Raw genomic sequence first — 25,985 nt, 5'->3', positions numbered from 1 at the left:
GATAGAGTTTCCAGAAAAAAAGTCATTGCTTAAGAAATCACATTTGGAGTTTGTCCAACAGCATGTGGCAGACTCCTCAAACATGTGGAAGAAGATTCTCTGGTCAAATGAGACTAAAATTGATCTTTTTGGCCATCATGGGAAATGCCATGTGTAGCACAAACCCAACATCATTTCGTGAGTGAAGCGTGGCGGTGGCAGCATCATGCTGCGGGGATGTTTTTTATCTGCAGGGACAGGAAAGCTGGATGGCACTAAATGCAGGGCAATTCTGGAGGAAAACCTGTTTGAGTCAGCCAGAGGTTTGAGACTGGGTCGAAGGTTCACGTTACAGCAGGACAATGACCCTAAACATACTGCTAAAGCTACACTGGAGTGGTTTAAAAGGAAACGTTTAAATGTCTTGGAATGGCCTCGTCAAAGCCCAGACCTCAATCCAATTGAGAATCTGTGGCATAACTTGAAGATTGCTGTACACCAACGCAACCCATCTAACTTGAAAGAGTTGGAGCAGTTTTGCCTTGAGGAATGGGCAAAAGTCCCAGTGGCTAGCTGTGTTAAGCTAATAGAGACACACCCCAAGAGACTTGCAGCTGTAATTGCAGCAAAAGGTGGTTCTACAAAGTATTGACTTTGGGGGGTGCATACCTACGCACACTCCAGATTTCTGTTTTTTTCATTTTAATTATTGTTTGTGTCACAATAAAACAATGTGCACCTTTAAAGTGGTAGGCATGTTGTGTAAATCAAATGGTGCTAACCCTCCAAAAATCCATTTTAATTCCAGCTTGTAACAGGACAAACACGGGGGGGGTGAATACTTTTGCAAGACACTGTAGCTATTTATTACTTACTTACTTCTGAACTCATATTGTGAGTTATCCTTTACCTTATCTGTCCTGACTACAGCCCACCAGGGTTCCTTTATCAAATATTTACCATAACCGTTCTACTTTTCCCTGGCAGTCAAAAGCAGTTTTCTTCATAGTGACCCTTATACGCCACAGGATACATTTTAAGATTCTTTTGTTTTTAAATCCCTCCATGGACTGGCACCCTCTTACTTGTCTGACCACCTAAAAATTCACACCCCCTCCAGGGCCCTCAGGTCAGCTGAGTTATACCATACCACGCCTAGTTATACCATCCTCCAGACTGAAAAGTAGAGGGGTCCGAGCCTTCGCAGTCATTGGCCCTAAACTCTGGAATGAGCTTCCACTACATATACGTTTGGCCCCGTCCTTAGCTGTTTTTAAAACTCATCTCAAAACCCATTTTTATGCCTTGGCTTTTAACTCTGTATAGCTTTTATTTACTTATTTATTCATTTTTTGTTTTTCTTTTAATGTTACATGAGTCTTTTTACTTTCTTCATTTATTTATTTTTTAATTATTTACTCTTAGTTATTTATTATTCTAAATTCATTACTATGCCTTGGTGTTTTTTATTACATGATTTCTTGTTTTAAGATTGTACTGACCTGTGTATTGGTCCTTAGTTTCAGGTCATGTTGTCGTTTCTCTGTGTGTATGGTGTCTAAGTTACGTTGTTTTTGTGTTTTATGGTGTCCTCAAGTCTTTTTACCTGCTTGTCCAGCACTTTGGTCAGCTGTCTCTGTTGTATTTTAAAGTGCTTTATAAATAAACCTGACTTGACTTGACTTGACTTCTACTGTATTTTCCAGTGCTCAAATGTAGCGTGAGTCACGTAGGCAGCATTTGGTGTCGTCTTTTCACGGCTACAGCAGATTAATGCTCTGTTCAGAAACCATATTTATTTGTGGAGTCATTAATATGCTGATCAAGTAAACGGTGTCATGGACAGCTAGTTTGTATGTATAAGAAACTAAATCGGGACACTTAGTAGCATGTCTGGCAAATGACCAGCGGCTCTTATGGTTGTTATTACTTGTTTCTTGTACTTCTTAATGAGCTCTGTCATTTTTAATAAAGAGCAGGGTTTTATTCTGATTATTCAGAGGAATGCTGAGGGGTTTTTTTTTTCCTCCTTATGCTGATCAGTTCTTTTATTACCAGACCGAACGGAATGAAACAGTCTTGCTTTAAAAGCCGACTCTGCTGGCCGTTTAAGACCGATGCTTTGCCTGTCATACTGAACGAACTGTGACAAATGGCATATTGTTAATTATGATTAAGACGTAAATCTTCCAGTGACCAGAGACAACATGATTCATAACTGGCATGACAAACTAAGAAGGAAGTTTCTTTTCTTTCTTCAGGAGAGTTATGGCTACTGGACTGAATGTAGGTCGTTTATTTTCCGATCGTTATTTATTGAGGCTTCTGCTGGAGTCTATGGTGAGGGTGAATAAGTCATTCCACGTTTTCTCTGCTTAAACAAACCAATCTTTTTTTTCTCCCCCCCTTCTCTGTCTCCGCAGGCCAGAAGATTACAGAATGAAGTGACCTCATCACCTCATAGAATGGACAGATTCAGTATCCGTTTAAACATTTGCCTTTTTTCATGCGCTTGTCAATATGAAATAAAGATCTTTAAACATGTCTTGATTTTACTGCATTATTTACCAATGACCGTTTTTAAAAAATATAATATATTTACCGAGCCAGGCTATAAAAAAGGCTTTTTAACTCGGAAAAGCAAGTTGGTATTAGAACACTTTTTTTGGCCTGTGCTTTTGGCCACAAATGGCTTTCGCAGGCCTCTGTGCAGCCTGCTGCCTGTCTGATTCGACTGTGGTTCAGTCCTAATTGACATCATATATTTATGTGTGGCTCTTGTAATGCCACATTACCCCTTTTGAAGTGCACTAAACTCTCAGAACAACGTGATGGAAATGAAACACCCTTGTTTGTCTCATGAGGGTCAACAAAGTCCCACTGCAGGGTTGAACTGCAATTGTGGAAATGGTATTTCCACTGTTCGATACTGTATGTCTTTTTTTAAAAGATATTTTTTGGGCTTTTTTCACCTTTATTGGATAGGACAGTGTAGAGACAGGAAATGAGCAGGGGAGGGATCGAACCCGGGTCCTCGGATTTATGGTGTGGCGCCTTATCCACCTGAGCCACAATGCCCCCGATACTGTATGTCTGGTGTAAAGGAGGACGTGTGCGTCTACAGGAGTCGTCAAACACGTCTTTGAAGTTTGCGCTAATCAAGATTCCCGTGCCTGAGCTGACCGCCTTCTGGGCTTTTAAAAAGAAAACCGTAACAAAGAACAGACAAGTCATCACCGTTCTCATATTACAGTTTTATTGGTTACAAAAACAAAGTAAAAATAAGTTACTTTTCTGCTTCAAAAGTTTGGTAGTGAGCCATTCCTCTGGCACCTGTTCAACACACAGAGTTTGATTCATTCTGAGAGGACAGTAGACCACAGGCCTAACTATTCAACACTCTTCCACAGTGAATAGGCCCATAGGACAAGCACATACACAGAGAGAGACAGAAAAGGACTTCCAGTCTGAGCTCTTGTATTAAAACGGAACAAAAAAAAAAAAAAGTTCAAGAGCCCTTACTGAATCCCCACAGACTGCATAACGTCTATCCTTACAAGACCAAATCCACAGGAAATTCACATTGACATGTGATTGTACAATCACACTTCATACATGACGTGTGGCGTTTCTAAATACCAGCGGCAATGTTAGATTTGGTTCAATATGTTTCGTAAATTGTCTGGTGCTGCCAAGGAATCATCTTTCCATAAATAAATGACAATAACATGACAGGAACATTGAAAGCATGGATGATCAAACATGGAAGCACTGAAATTCAATCTTCATTTTTATTATAAAAACAATTACACAAACTGTACAAATTCAATGTCTTGTCTTGTTTTTTTTCCCCCAAAGGACAACTAATACAAATCCACTGCGTTGTTTGAGAGCTTTTCATGGTTTTAAATGACTGCATGCACTTTTACAAACGAGCAAAAAAAAAAAAAAGAAGTCGTTGAAGGTCTGCGGGCACAGTATGGGTTTACTGCCCTCCCTCCATACCACCCACCCCCATCAGGCACTTTCCAAATACCATTCAGTTAATGCTATCCTATGGGACACTCGCGTAATACTAAGTGTGTGTTTGTGGACGGGGCTGTCAGTGTGCAGGTTTCTCTTCTTCCTGTGTTGTGGTCTGAGCTCCAGTCCTCTCAGTTAGGCTCCGGGAGAAGCGGTGCATGCCTCACTCCCTCATCATGGCACCGGGATGAGCAGTGCCAGGCTGGGCAACATGAGGGTTGGGATAGCTGGGCTGGTAGTACTGGGGTGGGTAGCGGCGGTGTCCGCCATACGGGTCCTCTTCATCCTCCCCCTCTTCGTCATTAGTGTCAGTGGGCCCGTAGTTTTGGTAGGAACTGGGAGGTAACTGTTGTACTATGGGAAGATTGGGGAATTGGGTTGGTCATCCATGTTTCTTCTGTCTATGTCATTCACCACCACCAAGAAAGTAGCCATTGGGTTAACGTCAGAGGAAAGCAGCAGAGAAATAAAGGCACAGTGTTAGAGAAAACAAGAAGTGGAAGATGAGTAGGAGAAATTACGGCTTTCTGTTCTGAAGAAGGGCCATCAGGTATGGATGTCAAAAACATTCCAGCACAGAGAAAGAGAGAGAGAGAGAGAGATGGGGCAAAGAAAGCTGGATGGATTTGTGTGAATATGCATGCAGGACCTTTGCTGTGTAGTGGTGGTGATATTCAGGAGTGGGACAAAATGACATTCTATAATATGGAAGCTTGGGGGTTGTCGACACGTCTTTCCCTAGGCACAGTCTTTTTTTTCTTTTTTTTTGCCAAAGGATGGAGAATGGAGGGATAAAGGGAAAGAAGAGAAATGGCAGCAGGGTTTCAGAGAATGCCTCTCAGTAGTCATTCTCATACTGCACTTCGCCTTCCCCTAGAGTCAGGAGACAGATGAGGAGGTCCCGGAAAGGAGAGAGAAACACACCATGTAAGTACGACACCCACATGATCGTTAAAATGACCACCTTGGCTCAGACTTTCCCTTTCTGCAGCAGTCTCAGTCTTCTCACTAACCCTTTAAAGGGGAACTGAAGTCATTTTTAAACTTGCTTTATTTCTTCATTAACGTGTTCTTCAATTACGTTTTCGGTTTTAGTAACCTTATATCGTGACTCGTATTGGCATCTAACTGCAATTAAATATTATACTTATCGGCCTATTCGGATTTTAGCCGTGTTGAATTTAGTTCGTTTGGTCCACGGCAGGCGGCACGGTGGTGTAGTGGTTAGCGCTGTCGCCTCACAGCAAGAAGGTCCGGGTTCGAGCCCAGTGGCCGGCAAGGGCCTTTCTGTGCAGAGTTTGCATGTTCTCCCCGTGTCCGCGTGGGTTTCCTCCGGGTGCTCCGGTTTCCCCCACAGTCCAAAGACATGCAGGTTAGGCTAACTGGTGACTCTAAATTGACCGTAGGTGTGAATGTGAGTGTGAATGGTTGTCTGTGTCTATGTGTCAGCCCTGTGATGACCTGGCGACTTGTCCAGGGTGTACCCCGCCTTTCACCCGTAGTCAGCTGGGATAGGCTCCAGCTTGCCTGCAACCCTGTAGAACAGGATAAAGCGGCTAGAGATAATGAGATGAGATGGTCCACGGCAGGCGTCGCTTATCCGCGCAATCTTCATGAGACTTGTGCGAGACTTCGAAACGTGCCGCGTCAGCCAGGTGTCAGTGCCGCCATTTTGAAAACTGTTTTCCAAACGAAATATTGCACAAAAACGAGTTTAAATGACAATTACTGCCGACTTTTTTTCAAACGTTCCTGATTGCTATCAAAACAAACTAAACTTCCGGCTTGATTACGTCAGCATTCGAAAGAGGGCGCGCGCGTCTTTTGACAACGTTGGCAGATGTTGGCGACTTTGATTTCCGCTGTATGTTTTACTTCCGTCCTACGATGTCTCGCACAGGTCTCAGCGAATCTCGTTTACGGCCGTTGCTTTGACATATGGACTGATATATTACAGCGTATTTCAAACACTCAGTACTTGCTATTGAGGTTTTTCACCCACGTGACCAAGTCATGTGATGCATCGTTAGGCTGCCATTTTGGACGTCACGGCTCGAATCAGTTTGAATGCGACAAACGAAAAACATAAAAGAAAAAGGAGCGCGATGCAGAAAACACCTTCACTATCCAGCGACGTAGGGCATTTACAGGGCGAGCAGAGGGAGAGGTATTTGCAAAAATTGAGGTTAGCAGGCTTAGAGAACGACGTTTACCTGCTTCCACCAGGATTGTTCACTGACGTACGGAAGTACACGAAGCCCTCGTCTTTACCTGACTTCGGCCCACATGATCTGTATACCTATGTCGTTAAAAACCCATCGCCATACACAGGTATTGATCTGAAAGCGTATACGAGTTCGGATGCCTACAAATATTTTGTGTCAGGCTGGGTAACATGCCTACATCAGCGGGTCGTCCCTGGAGCCGGTGGTCGCCATCTTATTACAGCTAAGGTTTGTTCACATTTTCATTTACTTTCGGTCCTCAGGATAAACAAAACGTTATTAAATGTCATTGAAATAACTTCTTAGTCTGTTGAGACATGGCCCGTTATAAATTTGCTGTTACCAGGCAATGACCAAGAACTGTATTATTAGGGTCGGTGTCTGTGTTGTAGCAGTGTACTAGCAGCTAGCTGTTAGCACTAGCTAATGTCAACATCATCATAGCTGGTATGTTACTGTAGCAATGTTTACGTTCAGTCATTTGGATGACTGTTAACCTTTCAGTCTCAAGTTTTTCCTTTACTGGATTTACTAGTTTACTGTAATTATGATCCGGCAGCTATTTACACCGGATCCAGTGTAAATAGCTGCCGGAGCGCGCTCCGGCTCGCTCCCCCTCAAATTAAGCAGCGCGCTCCGGCTTGCTCCTGAAGCACTCCGGGAGCAAGCCGGAGTGTGCTGCTTAATTTGAGGGGGAGCGAGCCGGAGCACGCTCCGGAACCTCGGCCAGAGCACTCCGGGAGCAAGCCGGAGCGCGCTGCTTAATTTGAGGGGGAGCAAGCCAGAGCGCACTCTGGCAGCTATTTACACTGGATCCGGTGTAAATAGCTGCCGGATCATAATTACAGTAAACTAGTAAATCCAGTAAAGGAAAAACTTGAGACTGAAAGGTTTTAACAGTCATCCAAATGACTGAACGTAAACATTGCTACAGTAACATACCAGCTACTATGTTGTTGACATTAGCTAGCTTGACCTTCAAAATGGCGGACACCGGGGCGTCACGTGACCCTGTGACGTCAGGTGAAATACCTCAATAGCAATGACAAAATAGCGATCGAAAACGCGTTCCTATATTTAATAAAATGAAGTAAATTGAATTTTGATAGTAAAAAAAAATTTGCCTTCAGTTCTCCTTTAACTCCATTTCATGAGGTTTGCTGTAGAGTAACTGTACAAACACTGTTAGTAAATTAGAAATTAAATGTACACAGTTTACGAGAGTCTACAAACTTAGACCGTTGCAGTTCATATCAGCATGAGAACTTACAGTATAATGTACCACTTTGTTAAATGTCTCATTGCGGATTTAAAAAAAACTTATTAGCAAAGTGATTCCAAAACTGGGACTGTGACATTTAGCACTTTTGAAAAGTCGTTGCATTTTTTTCAAACTATATATTAAACTATCTCTGGCAACAACATTTCATTTCTACTGATCATGCTGTTGTCTGTTTACTGTAGAGTTTATTCATTTTAAGATATTCCAGCTATTGTGAAGGACACTTTCCTGATATTTAAAAAGTCTGTTACCTTTTTCTTCCTTTTGCAAATGTAATATACGTGGGAAATAAATGGAATCACCAGCTACTATTACCATGTTTTCCAAAATTAGTGGTACATCTAATAACCTCCTCCTTGATGCTGCAGGACGTTTCACATCTCAGAAAACACTCTCTCTCATAAAACTCGCCCACATCAGCATAGGCACAAACTTTTCACAAGTTTCGTTGTAAACTTCATCACGTATACGCTATTAAATTTATGTGGGCATTTACTGTAATTACTATTCTTTGTCCCTGCTAGTAAAAGACTATTTTATTGGATGATAATCCTGCATAGTGGCAAAAGTGTTGACTTTTATAAGCGAACAAAACGATTTAAAAAAAAGAACATGGCCATTTATACGAAATATATCACACGTACTGCTATTTTGCTCGCGCTGAGAAAAAAAAACTGCACAGTCAAGTGTAAGAAAATACTATTTGCTATTGTTAAATTACTTTGGGGAAATAGCATTCTCAGCAGTATCAGAAATGACCCTGTCCTAATGTTTTCTGATGTCCTCAGGAGTATCTGCAATAGTTAGAGACAATGGCAGAAGCTAACACTTCAATATTGGTTCTTCAGATCAGTAAGAGACAGAGGTACAGAACTAGAGAGAACATGAGAACTTTCTTTACCTCCTATGTTGTAACCTAAGCAGGCGTTCTGGTCGCAGTAACCTGGTGGTCCAGCAGGGCCAGAGTTGCCAGGTCTTCCAGGGCGACCCGGAGTACCTTGAGGTCCAGGCCTGCCTGGAGGACCCTGGCTTCCTGTCCGGCCCTCACCAGGAAGACCTGCAGCGAGGTATTAACACATCAACACATTGCCACATGCAGTCCAGCTGAGCTCCACGTCTGGAACTGGACTTTGCACCATAAAAGACAGGTTTTTATAACGTCTGTATTTTCAGCATAAGATGGACTTTCCTGAAATGCCACTGGCTAGTTTAACCATTTAGTTTCTTTGAGCTTCATCCAGAAATAGAACAGATTATTTAAAATAAAAAAAAAACTACACCTTAGCCAGATGCTGGATCTAATCTGATATCTCTCAAGATACGTTTGAATGTCCTTCAACTGAAATACAGTAACTCTTTCATATTCCACACCAAACTTGGAGAAACCAAAAGTGGGCGTTAAATGAGTGGAGAGATTGTAAAAAGTTTGAAGGCATTTTATAAAAACACATGAATGTGAATTCCTTTAGTCCAGGGGTGGGCAATTATTTTTTCCATGGGGCCACATGAGAAACAGAAAATTTTGTGGAGGGCCGGACCAAAAGGCTGAACTAAATTCTGCATAATATTAATTGTATTTCTTTATATAAAGCAATAAATAACATTGTTTTTACAAGCTGCGAAGACTGGTAAGAGTATGGAAAAAACGAGGTTGCCTTACAAAAAATATGTCATTTATTCAATCAAATTTCCCAAAACAATGGTTAACAAAATGTGAACGTTTGTACCTTTTTTTTTCAGTCACATTCACCCCAAAACACAATAAAGACATCACAATATTGTCTTTCTACTCCAAATATCAAGCAAGATGCATCATATTATAATAATGATGCCCATATTTGTAGTCTAATCACCTCATTTGGTGTTTTTCAGTTTTTTATTTGTTCAGTGAGAGAAATCTAGTCTCTGCTGGTCTTTAACGAGTGCATCAGAGTCAGGTTGAATGTCTGAGGTGGAGATGCGAAGCACAGCTGACAGATGATCATCAGTCGATTCGGTGTAGGGATCAGATCTACAGATCGGCTCGGGCTCCGGCGCCTGCTGGTGACGTCACACTATGTGATTGTCTGGACCGTTTGAAGGATGACGTACAAGTTTGTGGTTGGTCTGGACAAATTACGGAAGTAGCTATTGCGGGATTAGGTTTCGTGGGATTTCATGTCATTTTCATGTCGCGCGCATTGCGTTTTTGTTGAACACAACTTCAAAATAAAAGCAATGCACATTCAGGCCATGCATGAGGTAAAATTAGAAAATACGTTTATTTTGTAATTTCTAATTGACCTTACGCGGGCCGGTCAGAATGAACCAAAGGGCCGGTTGCGGCCCGCGGGCCGTAAAATGCCCAGGTCTGCTTTAGTCCATATCATATGAACCTGTAGATTTCTGTCTAGGTTGTGAGGTAAAACTGAAGTCTTACAGCGTTTCGAACAGCAGCATACTGGCCTTTTACAGGGATTATGAACAAATATAAAGTGAGGGTTAGTCAAATGAAATCTTAAAAGTGTGACAAATTAGAGAAACAGTACGTTAAATTTGTAGGTGCAAAAGTAAAAATGTTCTACTGGTCTATTGTTCTCAATAGCCCCTTCAACTACTGCCTTAAACCTGACACACCTTTGTGACAACTATTTGCAAAAGAAAAAAAATCATAAGGTTTTCAAGGCGTGGTGCAGTCGTTAGCACTGTCACCTCAGAGCAAGAAAGTTCCAGGTTCGAACATCGCGGCCGACTGGGACTGTTCTGTGTGAAGTTTGCATGTTCTTCCCATGCCTACTCTAAATTGCCCATAAATGTGAATGTGAGTGTGAACGGTTGTTACCTCGCCCGCTACGGAGTAAGCTGGGTGAGGTATTGTTTTCGGTCGGGTTTCTTTGGTTTTTTGTAAACGATATTACGGGAAAACGGCTGGATCAATCTTCATGAAACTTTCAGAATAGATGGGTATTGGTCTCAAATAGAACCTCCAACATTTTGAGGGTCATCCGGTCAAGGTCACCAAAAAGGTAAAAATCGTTTTTGTTGTGTCTACTGCCTCATATAGAGGCGCTAGCCACTGTGTCATCATGCTGTAAGAATGTAAGAGTGTAACGATCGCGCACTGCGCATACACGTGTTCCGATTAAAATGGCCGGTGAGTGTATACAATTCGGTTCACCATTCGAAATAAATGGACTAAAGAAATCGCTTTCAGACATGTTTATGCTTATTACAGAGGGAAAGTGCGTTCCACTGAGCTCTAGCGCCGGGCCATTTCCGGGAAATAAGAGTTTCAGTCATGGCGACAGTGTGTGTATGTCAGTCTCGGTTCGGAGGTTTCAGTTTCGAAAACTGTAAGCGGTAAGAGTTAGGGTGCATCAGTTGCCCCCTAAAAATGAAAAGTTCCTCCAATCATGATGCATTTTTGTTTTTATGTTCCTTTTGGTAAGAAAACACACTGGGTGAAATATTTTGACAAAATTCAAAAGTTTAATGGTGGCACCAGGAGCTCAAATTTACGGAAAAAGCTGCTATTTTATGACTTTTATGACAAAATTTCGATCACTTTTCATGAAACATTATGGCACCTTATAGAGTATACCAAATATCTTAGATACACATTTTTAGTACATATTCTAAATATATTATCAAGCACAGTTTGAGCTTTAGCTGTTCATTGAATCATTGTTCAACTACTTTTAAACAATACAAATGTATTATGAATCACATTAATGCTTCTCAATCCCTTGCAAAGGTTCTTAACATGATCTCTGGCTCACAAGAAATCAATAAATGGAGTCCAACATTGTGATTCAAACCTTACGCGGAAACATAAAATAAGCGTTTTTTGGCAAAAAATGAACCTCATGGTGCCACCATTAGACTTTTGAATATGGTCAAAAAAATTTACAGGATGTCTTTATTGGTGAAAAGGAACACCCAAACAAAAATGCATCAGATTTTATGAAAGTGAGGGCAACTGATGCGCCCTAGTAAGAGTAGAAGAATATAAAGTACAGACATTCGGTATATTTTACTTCTGTGATTTTTAAATTTTTCATTTTTGGATTACGCTTCATTTTTATGGCTGCTGCCTCATAGAGTAAATATATATATATGCTATATTTACTGTATGGACATGGTATCAGAAAACAATTTTATTTATAAGCAGTAGCCACATGTACCCATAGGGTACCTATTTTTTTTCACGATATCTTCCTTCATATTCATCATAAGTGCTACCGGGTGAGGTTTATTTTGCTTGGCAACACTTGTTTCTGTGTTAGCACTGCAATAGCTTGGCGACCTGTCCGGGGTATACCCTGCCTCTTGCCTGAAGTCAGCTGGGATTGACTCCAGTTTCCCCCGCGACCCAGACAGATATGGATGAATAAGGTTTTCATTTGACTCGCCCTCATGTTCTCATTAAAGTTTTATCATAATAGTAGGCAGTGTAGTGACTACAATGTCCTTGGAGACTCTGGTCCACACTAACATAACTACTGCAGATTTGTCAGCTGTACATTCATGCTCCAGAGCTACTGTTTGAACACATCCCAAAAGGCGAAGCACACTGAATTCATTGCCCTGTTCACTGAACCAGATACGGGATGACTTGAGATGTGCTTGGTGCATTATTATGCTGGAAGTAGCCATTATAAAATTGTGGTCATAAAGGGACGACGCGTGCGATCAGCAACAATAGTCAGGCTGTGGCATTCAAACCATCCTCGATTGGTATTAAGGGGCCCAGTGTATGCCAAGAAACCATTCCCCACACTGTTACGCCACCATCACCACCAGCCAGAATTGCTGACAAAAATCAGGTTGTGTCTATGGATTCATGTTGTTGATGCCAAAATTTCACACTACCATCTGGTTGTCACAGCAGAACCAGCCGACTGTATCTGGCACCAACAAAAAAGTCAACGAGATCACATTTTTCCCCATTCTGATGTTTGATATGAACGCTGAATGAACCGGAGCATCAGCGACGCAGTAGCTCACACGGCCGTACCATGAAGAACCAGACTCTTTTTTATAATTAGCCAAGTCGCTCTTCGTGAGAACAATTTGATCTTCAAAACAAAACAATCAGAATCAAAATCCATTGAAAACTCAGGGAGGAGTAGCGATTTTCCTGACAGTTCGTTAATCGGCCTAATTTGCAACTCGTTAATGGGAAATCACAAAACCAGGAAGTAACGCTTGTGCAGACCGATCAGATCTTCGAATCAAAACAATCAGAATCAAAATCCATTGAAAACTCAGGGAGGAGTAGCGATTTTTGTGAATTGCGGACGGATGGACGGATGCTGCATGATGCCAATAGCTCATCGCTCTATGGCCGGTTAGCTAACAACTGCAGCTCTTGACTTGTATCTGCATGATTTTATGCATTACACTGCTGCTAGATGACTGCCTGATTGTATGAATGAGTAGCTGTACAGGCGTTTCTTTTAAAGCAGCTACTGAGTACGTAAATAAATATACTCGCATCTAAATATAAGCTCTAACTATGCCTTCAACAACCAGAGATGAACAGCGTAGCATATCTGGCAGAGTGGTTATTTGTTTACCTGTGGGTCCTGGGAGGCCACGGGGTCCCTGTGTCCCCACACCTGGACTGCCTTTCTCTCCTTTCTCTCCTGGGAGCCCTGAACAGACAATAAAACAGACACTAAAGTGAGACCGAGCGAAACCATATGTCTCTCTGGACTTGCACACCACTGGCCTCTTTCACAACTGGGCAGGCAGAAGGATTGAGATAGCAGACCTAGTGTTGCACGTGCACACACACTGACACAACAAGTCTGCACATGAAATGGTAAGAGTGTCTGTCCAGCTCTTCAGTTTACCTTCCACCACCGATCACTGGAGCTGGAGAGGGTGTGAGAGCCACATGCTTTTCATGGGTCGCTAATCATTTGGCAAAGAACAACAAAATATGGAGTCCAGAAGGAAAGCTAAAGGTTCCACAGAGATTTCTGGTTTAACATATCCTGCTGCATGGAAAATATCAAAAGACTGACTGCATACAAAAATAGTCTTGAGCGGTTATTATTAGCTCCTTGCTATTCCAAAACCAAAGGCACACTGTGGCATGCAAAACTTTTCAGAATTATAAGCGTTTATGGAGAGACAGACTCCAGTTTTTCCCAGGCTTCTTAACAGCAGTCTGCTCTTCATCACCTCTGACCAGGGCTGACGTTCACCCCAACCCCAAGCACATAATTAGCCTCTTGCAATGATAGACTACACCACTAAACCCCTCAAAACATCTCTCATTAGCAAATGTTGTTAGCCTTGTGTGGCCAGTTTGAAGTAATTCTATTAAGATGGTGCTTTATGCTGTTCTAACACACTGTCTGTGTATGCAACGCTACATGTGTGAAATTATGATGGCCTTGTGATTCTCTTTTGCTCATTCTCCTTCTGTGACTTTCATGCAATGGTTATTTATTATGTTGATAGAGCAGTCAATAAAATTAACACTGAAACATAATCTCATGTGAACTGTGATGCATAAACTCACCTCTCTCTCCTGGACGGCCGCTCAGTCCGTTACCTCCGGGGAAGCCTGGTCTTCCTGGAGGCCCCTGCTCTCCCTGTGGCCCTGGAGGACCCTGACGGCCTGGTTCCCCTGGAGGACCTGGCACTGTCCGGACTGACACAGACTGACTGGGGATGTGATTCAGGATTGAGTTGTAGCGAGACAAGTGGCCTGATGAGAAGAGTGGCAAAGCAAGTGAGTGAAGAGAGATACATTAATAGCCGAAAGGATAGCAAAATATTACTTCGAAAATTTCCTGAGTAAAGTAAAAACTTAATAATAATAAACTTTATTATCCACAGAAATCTTTCAGTTTACACTGATTTCCAAAGATGCTGTGCAATAACAACATATGGCAATAAAAATAACAAGTATGTAAATACTAAATACAATATATATATGTTATTTACCAGCTGGGAGGTCCGTATCGTGAAATACCGTGACCGAGGTCTTGAAAGTACTGAGCGAGACCCTCTGGGCCGAGGTCAGTATTCAAGGCCGAGGTCACGGTATTTCACCATGCGGACCGACCTTAAGCTGGTAAATAATATATTTATTTTTTTCTTTACCAAATTCTAACAGAAAACGAGAGCGGCCGAAAGGGAAAACCGAGCCGAGCCGCCATTTTGAATCCTCATTCACGGCTGTAATGCAAATGGCTTCCTCCTCGGTATACAAGTGCACTTCCATGGCAGGAAAAAAACTACATTTTGTCGCCTATGCAGTCCCCTATTTATACAAAATTGAGTCATTCAGGATTCAGCCATGTTTTTGCTCGGCGTTAGCAAGTTAGAGGTTTTTAGCTTTCTCCTGAAATGTTTTCTTTTATTTCTTCTTCCTCAGGGTAGTAAAACTCGCTTTCGCTGTGAACACTGTCGTTATCGCTATCCATGCTGTAAAATTAATACTATTTTGAATCCTCATTCACGGCTGTAATGCAAATTGCTTCCTCCTCGGTATACAAGTGCACTTCCATGGCAGGAAAAAACTACATTTTGCCGCCTATGTAGTCCCCTATTTATACAGATAGGAGTCATTCAGGATCCAGCCATGTTTTTGCTCGGCATTAGCAACAGTTAGAGGTTTTAGCTTTCTCCTGAAATGTTTTCTTTTATTTCTTCTTCCTCAGGGTAGTAAAACTCGCTTTCGCTGTGAACACTGTCGTTATCGCTATCCATGCTGTAAAATTAATGCTATTCATCTGAGAAATGCAAAAATAAATGTTGACAAAAATTGCTACTATGTTTGCTGCTGTTGTGAACGAGCGAATCGCCAGAGGTCCGTAACCGGGGTCTGTACCGTAGGATGCGGACCCGCTCGCCAGCCAATCAGAGCGCAGGATTTGGACCGCGAAAAAAATAATCATTTTATTATATGGTATGAGCTACTTCCGGTAAAATCGTGCGCTCTGATTGGTTCCTTGGTGGGCATTATTTTCCCGTAATGCCCGTGGGTCATTACGGTTTTTCTTTCCAAGGCACCGGCTTTCAATATTGCCAAAAACAAACAAAAAAACACGACGACAAAAAAAAAAAAGATGGACTGGAAATCAAAACAGAATCAAAAACAGCCAAAACACAAAAGACAAACGAGTCGCTGAGTTATTCAAAAAAAAAGAGCAACGAAGAGCATTCAAAAAACCGCGAACCTCTAACAGAAATTCAATTTGGAAACCGCTAGCCTTTTATTCTGCATGCGTGACTCAACTGCGGTACAAATTTGACGTGACTGAAATCAGCATCAGGTCTCATTATAATGACCGTCTATTTTAATCTTAGAAATAAAAAAGCCATATAATAAACTCCTTATTAACCTCGCTTGCTTGGTCTTTACGGAAAAATATTAGACCTCGGTCTTTTTGTACGGACCGAGCTGTGACTTCGGTCTGATATTTTCCTATAAAGACCTCATGCTCAGTTAATAATTAGTTAATATTTAATACAGGTTAAGAATTATAAAACTAAACACTAACCAGAACGTCAAGGACATACAGTAGTAGCTCATCTAGCCTGCCATCCGAACAACTGACTACCAAAACATCAAACGGAACTGAAATGTGACAATGCGAAAGAGGACCAACCTCCACGACAAATTGTTTACAACAGGAAAATCAACAAAGGACTAAATTTTGTTCCCCAAGGGAAGATCGACCCGAAACATCGATCAGAACTGGAATCGGATGAGAAACGAGAGAGGAGATACAATTCTAGTGAGAGGCCTGGAAAACTCGTTCATTTGGCCTAATTAAACCCGTTCGCAAAAAATTTGAGAAAACAACGACTGAGTTTTGTGTGGAGTGATGAGTTCTTTCAAACAAAGCAACCGGTACGGAAATCCATGGAGAACTGATGGAGGAGATATGATTTAACAGAATTACGGACGACGGACCTTATGGCCAGATGAGCTAATAATCTTCATGGGTAATGTCTCAATGATACTTTCACAAATAATGTCTCCAGTATGCCAACTTCAACTCCCAAACACTACGAGCAGATTTAACCTCAGGGTGAAGACTGTTAAACAGCATAGCTGCAGAACCTTTGACCAGATTTAGATGTAACTTTACCAATATGGTGTTCTAGTTATGAACTGATTAATTTCTCTTTCCAATACATGAAAGATGTAATAGAAATGCCATGTAGGCACTTATGAAACAAAAAACCCTAAATAAGAAGAAAAACAAAACATGGATTCTAGAGTGGTGCAACAGAAACATATTCACACAGGAGATCATCTGGAGATTGCAAGTTCAAATGCCGATGATGCCATAGCCATCCACGGAATCCAAGAGCGCGTAATTGGCTTTGCAAATGTATGCATGTGGGGGCAGATAGCATTTTGCTCCGACTACGTTCAGCTGCAGAATGAGCAGCAGTTCTCAAAGATACACTACCGTTCAAAAGTTTGGGGTCACCCAGACAATTTTGTGTTTTCCATGAAAAGTCACACTTTTATTTCCCACAATAAGTTGTAAAATGAATAGAAAATATAGTCAAGACATTTTTCTGGCCATTTTGAGCATTTAATCGACCCCACAAATGTGATGCTCCAGAAACTCAATCTGCTCAAAGGAAGGTCAGTTTTATAGCTTCTCTAAAGAGCTAAACTGTTTTCAGCTGTGCTAACATGATTGTACAAGGGTTTTCTAATCCTCCATTAGCCTTCTGAGGCAATGAGCAAACACATTGTACCATTAGAACACTGGAGTGAGAGTTGCTGGAAATGGGCCTCTATACACCTATGGAGATATTGCACCAAAAACCAGACATTTGCAGCTAGAATAGTCATTTACCGCATTAGCAATGTATAGAGTGGATTTCTGATTAGTTTAAAGTGATCTTCATTGAAAAGAACAGTGCTTTTCTTTCAAAAATAAGGACATTTCAAAGTGACCCCAAACTTTTGAACGGTAGTGTACATTGACTGGCTTTATGTATCTTGGAGGAAGCACATACCACCCGTCACTCTCCCCCACTTGATAGCCATCATGTGACAGGAAAGAGGTAGCTAGTGGGTGGGAACTGGCAAATGACCGAATTTGGAGAAAATGGGTGAAATCTCATCTCATTATCTCTAGCCGCTTTATCCTGTTCTACAGGGTCGCAGGCAAGCTGGAGCCTATCCCAGCTGACTACGGGCGAAAGGCGGGGTACACCCTGGACAAGTCGCCAGGTCATCACAGGGCTGACACATAGACACAGACAACCATTCACACTCACATTCACACCTACGGTCAATTTAGAGTCACCAATTAACCTAACCTGCATGTCTTTGGACTGTGGGGGAAACCGGAGCACCCGGAGGAAACCCACGCGGACACGGGGAGAACATGCAAACTCCACACAGAAAGGCCCTCGCCGGCCACGGGGCTCGAACTCGGACCTTCTTGCTGTGAGGCAAGAACAGTGTCGTCACTGCACAAATGGGTAAAATATATAATTTAATTTTTTTTTTAAAACCCACATCATATAGAAAGCTTACCCATTCAGTTATTACTAACAAACTCAGAAACCCTTACAAAAAATAAGTTCATTCAAGTGTGCTTCTAGTATACTTCTTTTAAACTAAGAGCGTATGCTTTCAGTTTACTTTTTATTTACTTATCAGAGATATACTTAATAAAGTTATACATAAGTATCCTTGGCTTATATAGAAAAGTCTAAGTATATTCAGCTTATACTTAAACTTTTGATCAAGATAAACTTAACAAAAGTGTAATAAAGTATTAAAATATTTGTGCCTTATGTTTAAGTGTACTTGCCCTGTAGTTGTGTTTATCCTTTTGATAGTAGCCTATAAAATACTTCTTTTTCACACATATTGGCTTCTTTGTGATATACGGCAGCATGTTTGAAATCCCATCTTTTAAACCTACATGTACCATAAGTTTGTGGTCGGCTGTGGGGTGGAATAGCTTAAGAGTAAACGGTGTTGGAACTTAAACTTATCTTTTATGTACATAGTGTTATTAACCCACAAAGAGACAGATAAACATTTATTTTATTTGCCAACAAATTTGAAAACAAAGGTGAGAACATTGTGACAGACTTGAATCATACTGGCTGTCATTACACGCCGTTACCAAAATACATCTGAATTTTTGAATTTTCTTTAGAGCTTGGATGTCAATTTCAGTTGTCATTGCCATGTTTTTGTACTTTGGCATTTAATACAATGTTGCTTCAAATGTTGATTTTTAAAGAAAATGAATATGTTCTTAATCCTGAGTATCTGTTGTTATTTTGTGAATTCTTACTTTTATAACTTCATTGTAACTTAAGGTACAAAACCCTTAAGTTGTCTACTGGTAGTGTACATGAGGTAAGGGTTAGGGCTAGAAAACTAATAGTATACCTAGAAGTATACTTCACAGAGGCGGCGGCAGGAAGTTTTGGATGAGGGGTGACGTGTCATGCGCCAAAGGCACACCAAATCTAGGGGGTAAATTTTGGAATTTTTAACCTTCTAAAATGCTATTTCCCGCATTTTGAGAGGCAAATTTTGGTGGAGTAAAGCTAAGTTTAATGTCTCTATTAGAGTACATTTCGTCCATGTATTTTTTTCTATATGAAACAGAACCAATGATACTATTGTTGCATATTTTTCAAATCAAAACTGTGTGATGCTGGTGCATTGAAGCATGTATGAATGGCAGATGGGGTAGGGTGCATCAGTTGCCCCCTAAAAATGAAAAGTTCCTCCGATCATGATGCATTTTTGTTTTTATGTTCCTTTTGGTAAGAAAACACACTGGGTGAAATATTTTGACAAAATACAAAAGTTTAATGGTGGCACCAGGAGCTCAAAGTTATGGAAAAAGCTGCTATTTTATGACTTTTATGACAAAATTTCGATCACTTTTCATGAAACATTATGGCACCTTATAGAGTATACCAAATATCTTAGCTACACATTTTTAGTACATATTCTAAATATATTAAGCACAGTTTGAGTTTTAGCTGTTCATTGAATCATTGTTCAACTACTTTTAAACAATACAAATGTATTATGAATCACATTAATGTTTCTCAATCCCTTGCAAAGGTTCTTAACATGATCTCTGGCTCACAAGAAATCAATAAATGGAGTCCAACATTGTGATTCAAACCTTACGCGAAAACATTAAATAAGCATTTTTTGGCAAAAAATGAACCTCATGGTGCCACCATTAGACTTTTGAATATGGTCAAAAAATTTTACAGGATGTCTTTATTGGTGAAAAGGAACACCCAAACAAAAATGCATCAGATTTTATGAAAGTGAGGGCAACTGATGCACCCTAATATGGGGCTGTATCGGTAAATTTGGAAAAACTACATTCCCTTAGTTTTCTCATGGATCCCCCCCATACACAGAAAACGCGAGATAATTCGTCCTCAATGTCCTTGTTGAATTAAAGAGCTAATAGATGTATATACCTGCTCAGCTACGTGGTATAAAGCAAGAGCATGAATAACTCTCTTTCTTTGGTGCGAGTAAACAGTCATTCATTTCTTGGTTTGCGAAGTTTGACTCGGGATGTAAAAAAAAAAAAATTTATACTGAAAGCTTACCTCGTTATCATCAAGCAATTTGGGTGCCTTTGTCGAGCCCAAAAAGTTTGCAATGGACATTTGTCTGAAATGCCTCTTCATACTGATTATCAGTGAGTGGTTGGGCAGCAAGTGAATTCATGTAGCTCTAAAGCAGCATCAAGTTTTTGGGCGCCTAAAACTACTTGTACGCCTTGTGAACGCTATCTAGCCATCCGGACAGGACATGAGTCATCAGTCAGATACAAATGCAGTGACACAGTCATAGCCTTGCTGTCACAGGGTCCTCGCTTTGGCACGAGTACCCAAGGAGACCAGACATGTCTAGACAGTTGCCACAGCAACGGGTTAATTAGTCCACAGAATATTAATAAATCAGCTTGTCTACCAAAAGTGATGGGTTTTGTAGCTCTACGTAAGCCAAATAAGGAAAATCCCAGAAAGTGGAGGCAATCAGTGACGTCAGGGCCAGGCTAATTTGCATCGGTTTTGGTGCGAATGGGTGCTACCAAACCACAGTACAAAGGGATGGCGCCGGGATGAAGGGACACAGTGGGATTTAATAAGGGAAGAGAAAGGTGTGCAGTGGGCTGTTTATTCATCCTACTCTCTCCTTTTCTTCCTTGTAAATAGTCAAAGGACTCCCATTGTAACTTGGGGGCCCAACATAATTTTTTTGGGGGGGCGGTCGCCCCCCCTCTGCCGCCGCCACTGCTTCAAAATTAAAAAGTGGACTAGATGTATATAACCAGTAACTAATAGTATATTTCCAATATGCTATAAAGTATACTTTTATAAACTAAACCGTGGACTAGAAGTGTGTAACGAGTAAACCAATAGTATATTTCCAATATAATACAAAGTATGCTTTAGTAAACTAAAAAGTGGACTAGAAGTATAGAACTAGTAAACTATTAGTATATAAGTTTACTTGTGGTATATTTGCAGTACAAAATAAAAAATACTAGTTGTATACTCAACGTTTACTTCTCTTAGACTTAAAGTATGCTTTTTATGAACTAAAAGGGGGCCAATTTAGTCCCAAGAAGTATTAGATTAGTTTACTTACAAGTACACTGTAAGTACATTGATAGCAGTATACTTGGTCCACAAAAGTATGCTTTAACTTTACTTAAGTATACTTCTTTTTGGGGGCGGCACGGTGGTGTAGTGGTTAACGCTGTCACCTCACAGCAAGAAGGTCCGGGTTCGAGCCCCGTGGCCGGCGAGGGCCTTTCTGTGCGGAGTTTGCATGTTCTCCCCGTGTCCGCGTGGGTTTCCTCCGGGTGCTCCGGTTTCCCCCACAGTCCAAAGACATGCAGGTTAGGTTAACTGGTGACTCTAAATTGACCGTAGGTGTGAATGTGAGTGTGAATGGTTGTCTGTGTCTATGTGTCAGCCCTGTGATGACCTGGCGACTTGTCCAGGGTGTACCCCGCCTTTCACCCATAGTCAGCTGGGATAGGCTCCAGCTTGCCTGCGACCCTGTAGGACAGGATAAAGCGGCTAGAGATAATGAGATGAGATGAGATACTTCTTTTTGATAAGGGAATCCAATATGAAGACTGAAGCACTTGACTACATCGTGTCCCTCATTATGCTACATTTGTATGATTGAAGAGGAGGTACTAACTGGCTACATGGTCAAGACCAACTAAAACATACTCACTCTGAATTAGTTGTTCACACACTTGTCGAGCTATCGAGCGGACGGCGGCCTGAGACTGGGCGTCACCCTTTGAAGACAAAAAACAGATGGTGCTTTGGTGCTGCTATGTTTTCTCTCCAAGAAACAAATTACAGGGTGTTTAAAGAAGCAGATAACCGTCTATACAGCGTAAATGTTTAATGGGGGCAATTTAACATTCACCACAGTCTCATTTTCTGATGCCCAAACCCTGTGGCAATAACAGTGTCCAAGACTGAGCATAACACAGTTTTGCAGTCAGACGTGGGTTAACAGAGGAAAGGTGTGTGAGGTGATTTGTATCAAAATGTCTGCTTGAGGGTCCCTTAATCCCACTGCTAATACCCCACCATGATGTGTGTGACTTGTCACCCATGCCAAGCATATATAAACTTCTCAAATTTGTACACAATAGATCAGACTTACCCTCTCTCCTCGCTCGCCTTTGATACCAGGAGGACCCTGCCGAAAAGAAAACGGAAAAGGTAGGTAAACAGCTGTCTTGCGCAGATAATGGAAGATTTCAAAGTGTCTGCGACCTCTGCTTGTGTGAGTCCCATATCTGATTGGGGCTGATCAAAAATGAAAGAGACACTAGTGGTGGTTTGGAGAGCATATGTGCCTGCTTTGTTGTAACACAGGTCATTCTGAAGGGATTATGACTAAATCATCATGAATGCAGCGCACGGTCCAAGAACATAAAGGAGTCACGTTGTTCGGCTAACACACAGACAGAGGATGGTCCAGAATGCTAAGGCTACTAAATAATTCTGATATCATAAAACGGTAATTTGGAGGTCTGGAAAACATGGGCTCACACGTATGAAGGGCTAATGAATGTGCCAAAATGTTTGTGTCACGCTTAAAGTTCACATGCAAGAGTACGCGTAGCAAGAAATACGAGGCATTGCCTGAAATATCATAGAGCAAGAAAGTATTTTTTTTGCCAAGTGTCATAGTGTGCGTGAGCTTCAGTAAAGAGTCTCACTGTTCATGAACCAACTCTTCACTGATACTAAACCTGTCATCTCCTTGACAGCCTGTCTACCAGGTTCAATAGAGAGAGAGCAACACGGAAAGGTCCATATCGCTACACACAAGCATATGGTTCTTCTTTAGCACCATCTCTAAACAACCGCTCAATTACAGGGCTCTTGCTTCCTGCCTGAATGCAGTAATTTAAACAGGTGTCACTCTGCAGGAAAATAATGGAGATTGACGTCGCTTCACATCATTTGATCTCTTGCTCGCCCCGAATGTACAAATGAGAAGAAAACATTCCACCCTGAGCGTCTAGACAAGCAGTAGCTGAGGTTTCTTCTAGGTTGAGCACTAGGGTGCATCAGTTGCCCCCTAAAAATGAAAAGTTCCTCCGATCACGATGCATTTTTGTTTTTATGTTCCTTTTGGTAAGAAAACACACTGGGTGAAATATTTTGACAAAATGCAAAAGTTTAATGGTGGCACCAGGAGCTCAAATTTACGGAAAAAGCTGCTATTTTATGACTTTTATGACAAAATTTCGATCACTTTTCATGAAACATTATGGCACCTTATAGAGTATACCAAATATCTTAGCTACACATTTTTAGTACATATTCTAAATATATTATCAAGCACAGTTTGAGTTTTAGCTGTTCATTGAATCATTGTTCAACTACTTTTAAACAATACAAATGTATTATGAATCACATTAATGCTTCTCAATCCCTTGCAAAGGTTCTTAACATGATCTCTGGGTCACAAGAAATCAATAATTGGAGTCCAACATTGTGATTCAAACCTTACGCGAAAACATAAAATAAGCGTTTTTTGGCAAAAAATGAACCTCATGGTGCCACCATTAGACTTTTGAATATGGTCAAAAAATTTTACAGGATGTCTTTATTGGCAGTGGCGGCTGGTAGTCTTTCAAACAGGGGAGGCTGGTCGGTTACGATATTTCCAGATTTTAAAAGAAAAAACACATCAATTTTGCCCATACTCTTGCCTCTGATCTGGCTGATTGTTGGCAGGGTCACAAACTGTGAAATAACAGGTTCTTTTGGCCCATTAGCCTACTGTCCAATATACATGTTGGGGGTGGGGGTATGTTTTAACATTTTATATTTTAAAATTGTAGCATGTTGTTTAAAAATTGATCATTATTGAAAGCAGCTCTTTGTCAGGAACCTCAGCAGTAACAGCAGAGTGTTCTGGAATAGGCACAAGCACTGACCTTGGGGAGCCAAACATAGAGCTGGGTGCCACACATTTCATTCAATGACACTTTCCCTATATTTTACTTATTTTGACTGAGAAATGTTTTATTGACAATTTTGATAACCCTTCACTTTTAATCCAGGTCTGTAGTGTGAAATGTTCTCGGCTGTGTTTTTGTTTAAAAATGTTTTCCAAATTGTAGCTGTGTTTAATTCATATCCAGAAAAACATATATTCCAATATAATATACTCAGCATAAACATTTTAAATAGATTCTATATTTTTGGTCCATCCATGACATATTACTAAAGTAACCTATTTACTGTTGTTGATGTGGGTCACTTGCTGTTAGCCAATTCACTTTCTCGTACCAGGAGAGCTGAAAGGAACGAGTATTATTCCCTACCTTTTTCACCAAGTCAATTTGAGGCGTTGGTCTACCCTGCTCTTTAATTTTAATTTTTTCCTCGAAAGGAAGACTGGCAAATGGCTTCGCCAAAATTAAATCAGCAATGCTTGGCATCCGTGCGCAGCTTTCTTGCTAGCTGACTAGCCCCCTCAAGTTCAAGTTCAGTCACTCAAATAAACGAAATTTCTGGAACTAAGATAGCAAACTTGACAACACTATATTTACACTTTATTTACAATGAAAATATATACAAACTAAAAAAGCTGGTAGAAACCGTATGTAATGAATGAAATCGAAATGTAAGCTGATCTCTTACAATACACCACAGCACTTGCGAATCCGCATGGGACTGAACTGAAATTCACCGCTGCCTGTCTATAGTTGAAACGAGCTGTCAATCAAAGAAAATATCCGGCGGCTTTCACCAATCACCAGTCTCCTCGCGGAAAGCTTTGCCATGTCCCTCCCACTGTGAGGCTCGGAGTCCGTGGGCAGGCGTTTTCGCAGTATTTGTCCAATAATCGTCTTGCATTTTGATATTGAAAAGCGCAGAGCTCCCAAATGCCATTGAAGTCCACTGAGGCTGGGCTGCATTGCGCTGTCACGAGGGGGAAAAACTCACGCACACATTAGGCGAACTGGGGAAAGTTATAACGGAATGATTTCGCACTGTAGTTGGGTTGAGCACATATATTTCTATGATTCTGGATCTGAAATAGCAATGTTATAAGGTTGGCTATAACATAAGCCTAGCGCAATTCATCCTACACGATGTTCGTCATTTTTAGAGGAGGCTGAGCCTCCCTCGTTGTCTTAGAGCAATCGCCCGTGCTTTCAGGCGCTCTCGTTTTCTGTTAGAATTTGGTAAAGCCTACCCCTTCTTTTCCGCCCATCAACCCTATGATGTTAATACAGCTCTCAGCCCTTTCTACATGACCTACACTTGAAAACTCTGAAAGGTAGTCTACCTTTAATTTTTTTCAGAGTTAGATACTTTGCATGCTCAGAAATAGTGGCATCAATAAAATTGTTGTTGACACGAGAATACAAGCTAATAACAGTTTATATTTAACAAACGCACTATGCCACAAGGGCGGCACGGTGGTGTAGTGGTTAGCACTGTCGCCTCACAGCAAGAAGGTCCGGGTTCGAGCCCTGTCGCCGGCGAGGGCCTTTCTGTGTGGAGTTTGCATGTTCTCCCCGTGTCCGCGTGGGTTTCCTCCGGGTGCTCCGGTTTCCCCCACAGTCCAAAGACATGCAGGTTAGGTTAACTGGTGACTCTAAATTGACCGTAGGTGTGAATGTGAGTGTGAATGGTTGTCTGTGTCTATGTGTCAGCCCTGTGATGACCTGGCGACTTGTCCAGGGTGTACCCTGCCTTTCGCCCGTAGTCAGCTGGGATAGGCTCCAGCTTGCCTGCGACCCTGTAGAAGGATAAAGCGGCTAGAGATAATGAGATGAGATGAGATATTATTTACCAGCTTAAGGTCGGTCCGTATGGTGAAAGAATTATAACTTATAACACTGCTATTTCAGATCCAGAATTTTTAGAGGAGGCTGAGCCTCCCTCGTTGTCTTAGAGCAATCGCCCATGTTTATTGGTGAAAAGGAACA

At 41.3% G+C, this 25,985-nt stretch overlaps 2 protein-coding genes across 3 annotated transcripts in view; one reads left to right on the top strand and one right to left on the bottom strand.

The window, feature by feature from the left end:
• mrpl13 (mitochondrial ribosomal protein L13) overlaps nt 1-2,523 on the top strand; it is a 77,284-nt gene extending 74,761 nt beyond the window's left edge. Inside the window, exon 7 of the mRNA XM_060920527.1 lies at nt 2,403-2,523. Coding sequence (XP_060776510.1) covers nt 2,403-2,427 — 25 coding nt within the window. The 3' untranslated portion in view covers nt 2,428-2,523. The remainder of the gene's footprint in view (nt 1-2,402) is intronic.
• A 689-nt stretch (nt 2,524-3,212) lies between these two features.
• col14a1a (collagen, type XIV, alpha 1a) overlaps nt 3,213-25,985 on the bottom strand; it is a 256,796-nt gene continuing 234,023 nt past the window's right edge. Inside the window, exons 43-48 of one of the 2 annotated variants that reach the window (XM_060921730.1) lie at nt 22,187-22,222; nt 21,743-21,809; nt 14,024-14,212; nt 13,068-13,145; nt 8,411-8,566; nt 3,213-4,356 (exon numbers count right to left, since the gene is read on the bottom strand). In XM_060921730.1, the coding sequence (XP_060777713.1) occupies nt 4,166-4,356; nt 8,411-8,566; nt 13,068-13,145; nt 14,024-14,212; nt 21,743-21,809; nt 22,187-22,222 (717 nt within the window). In that variant the 3' untranslated portion in view covers nt 3,213-4,165. Of the gene's footprint in view, nt 4,876-8,410; nt 8,567-13,067; nt 13,146-14,023; nt 14,213-21,742; nt 21,810-22,186; nt 22,223-25,985 lie in introns of both variants that reach the window. The other variant, XM_060921731.1, reaches the window with a different exon arrangement.

Source organism: Neoarius graeffei, chromosome 5, assembly GCF_027579695.1.
Source record: "Neoarius graeffei isolate fNeoGra1 chromosome 5, fNeoGra1.pri, whole genome shotgun sequence".
Classification (NCBI taxonomy): Eukaryota; Metazoa; Chordata; class Actinopteri; order Siluriformes; family Ariidae; genus Neoarius; species Neoarius graeffei.
This window is presented reverse-complemented; position numbering and strand designations above follow the sequence as displayed.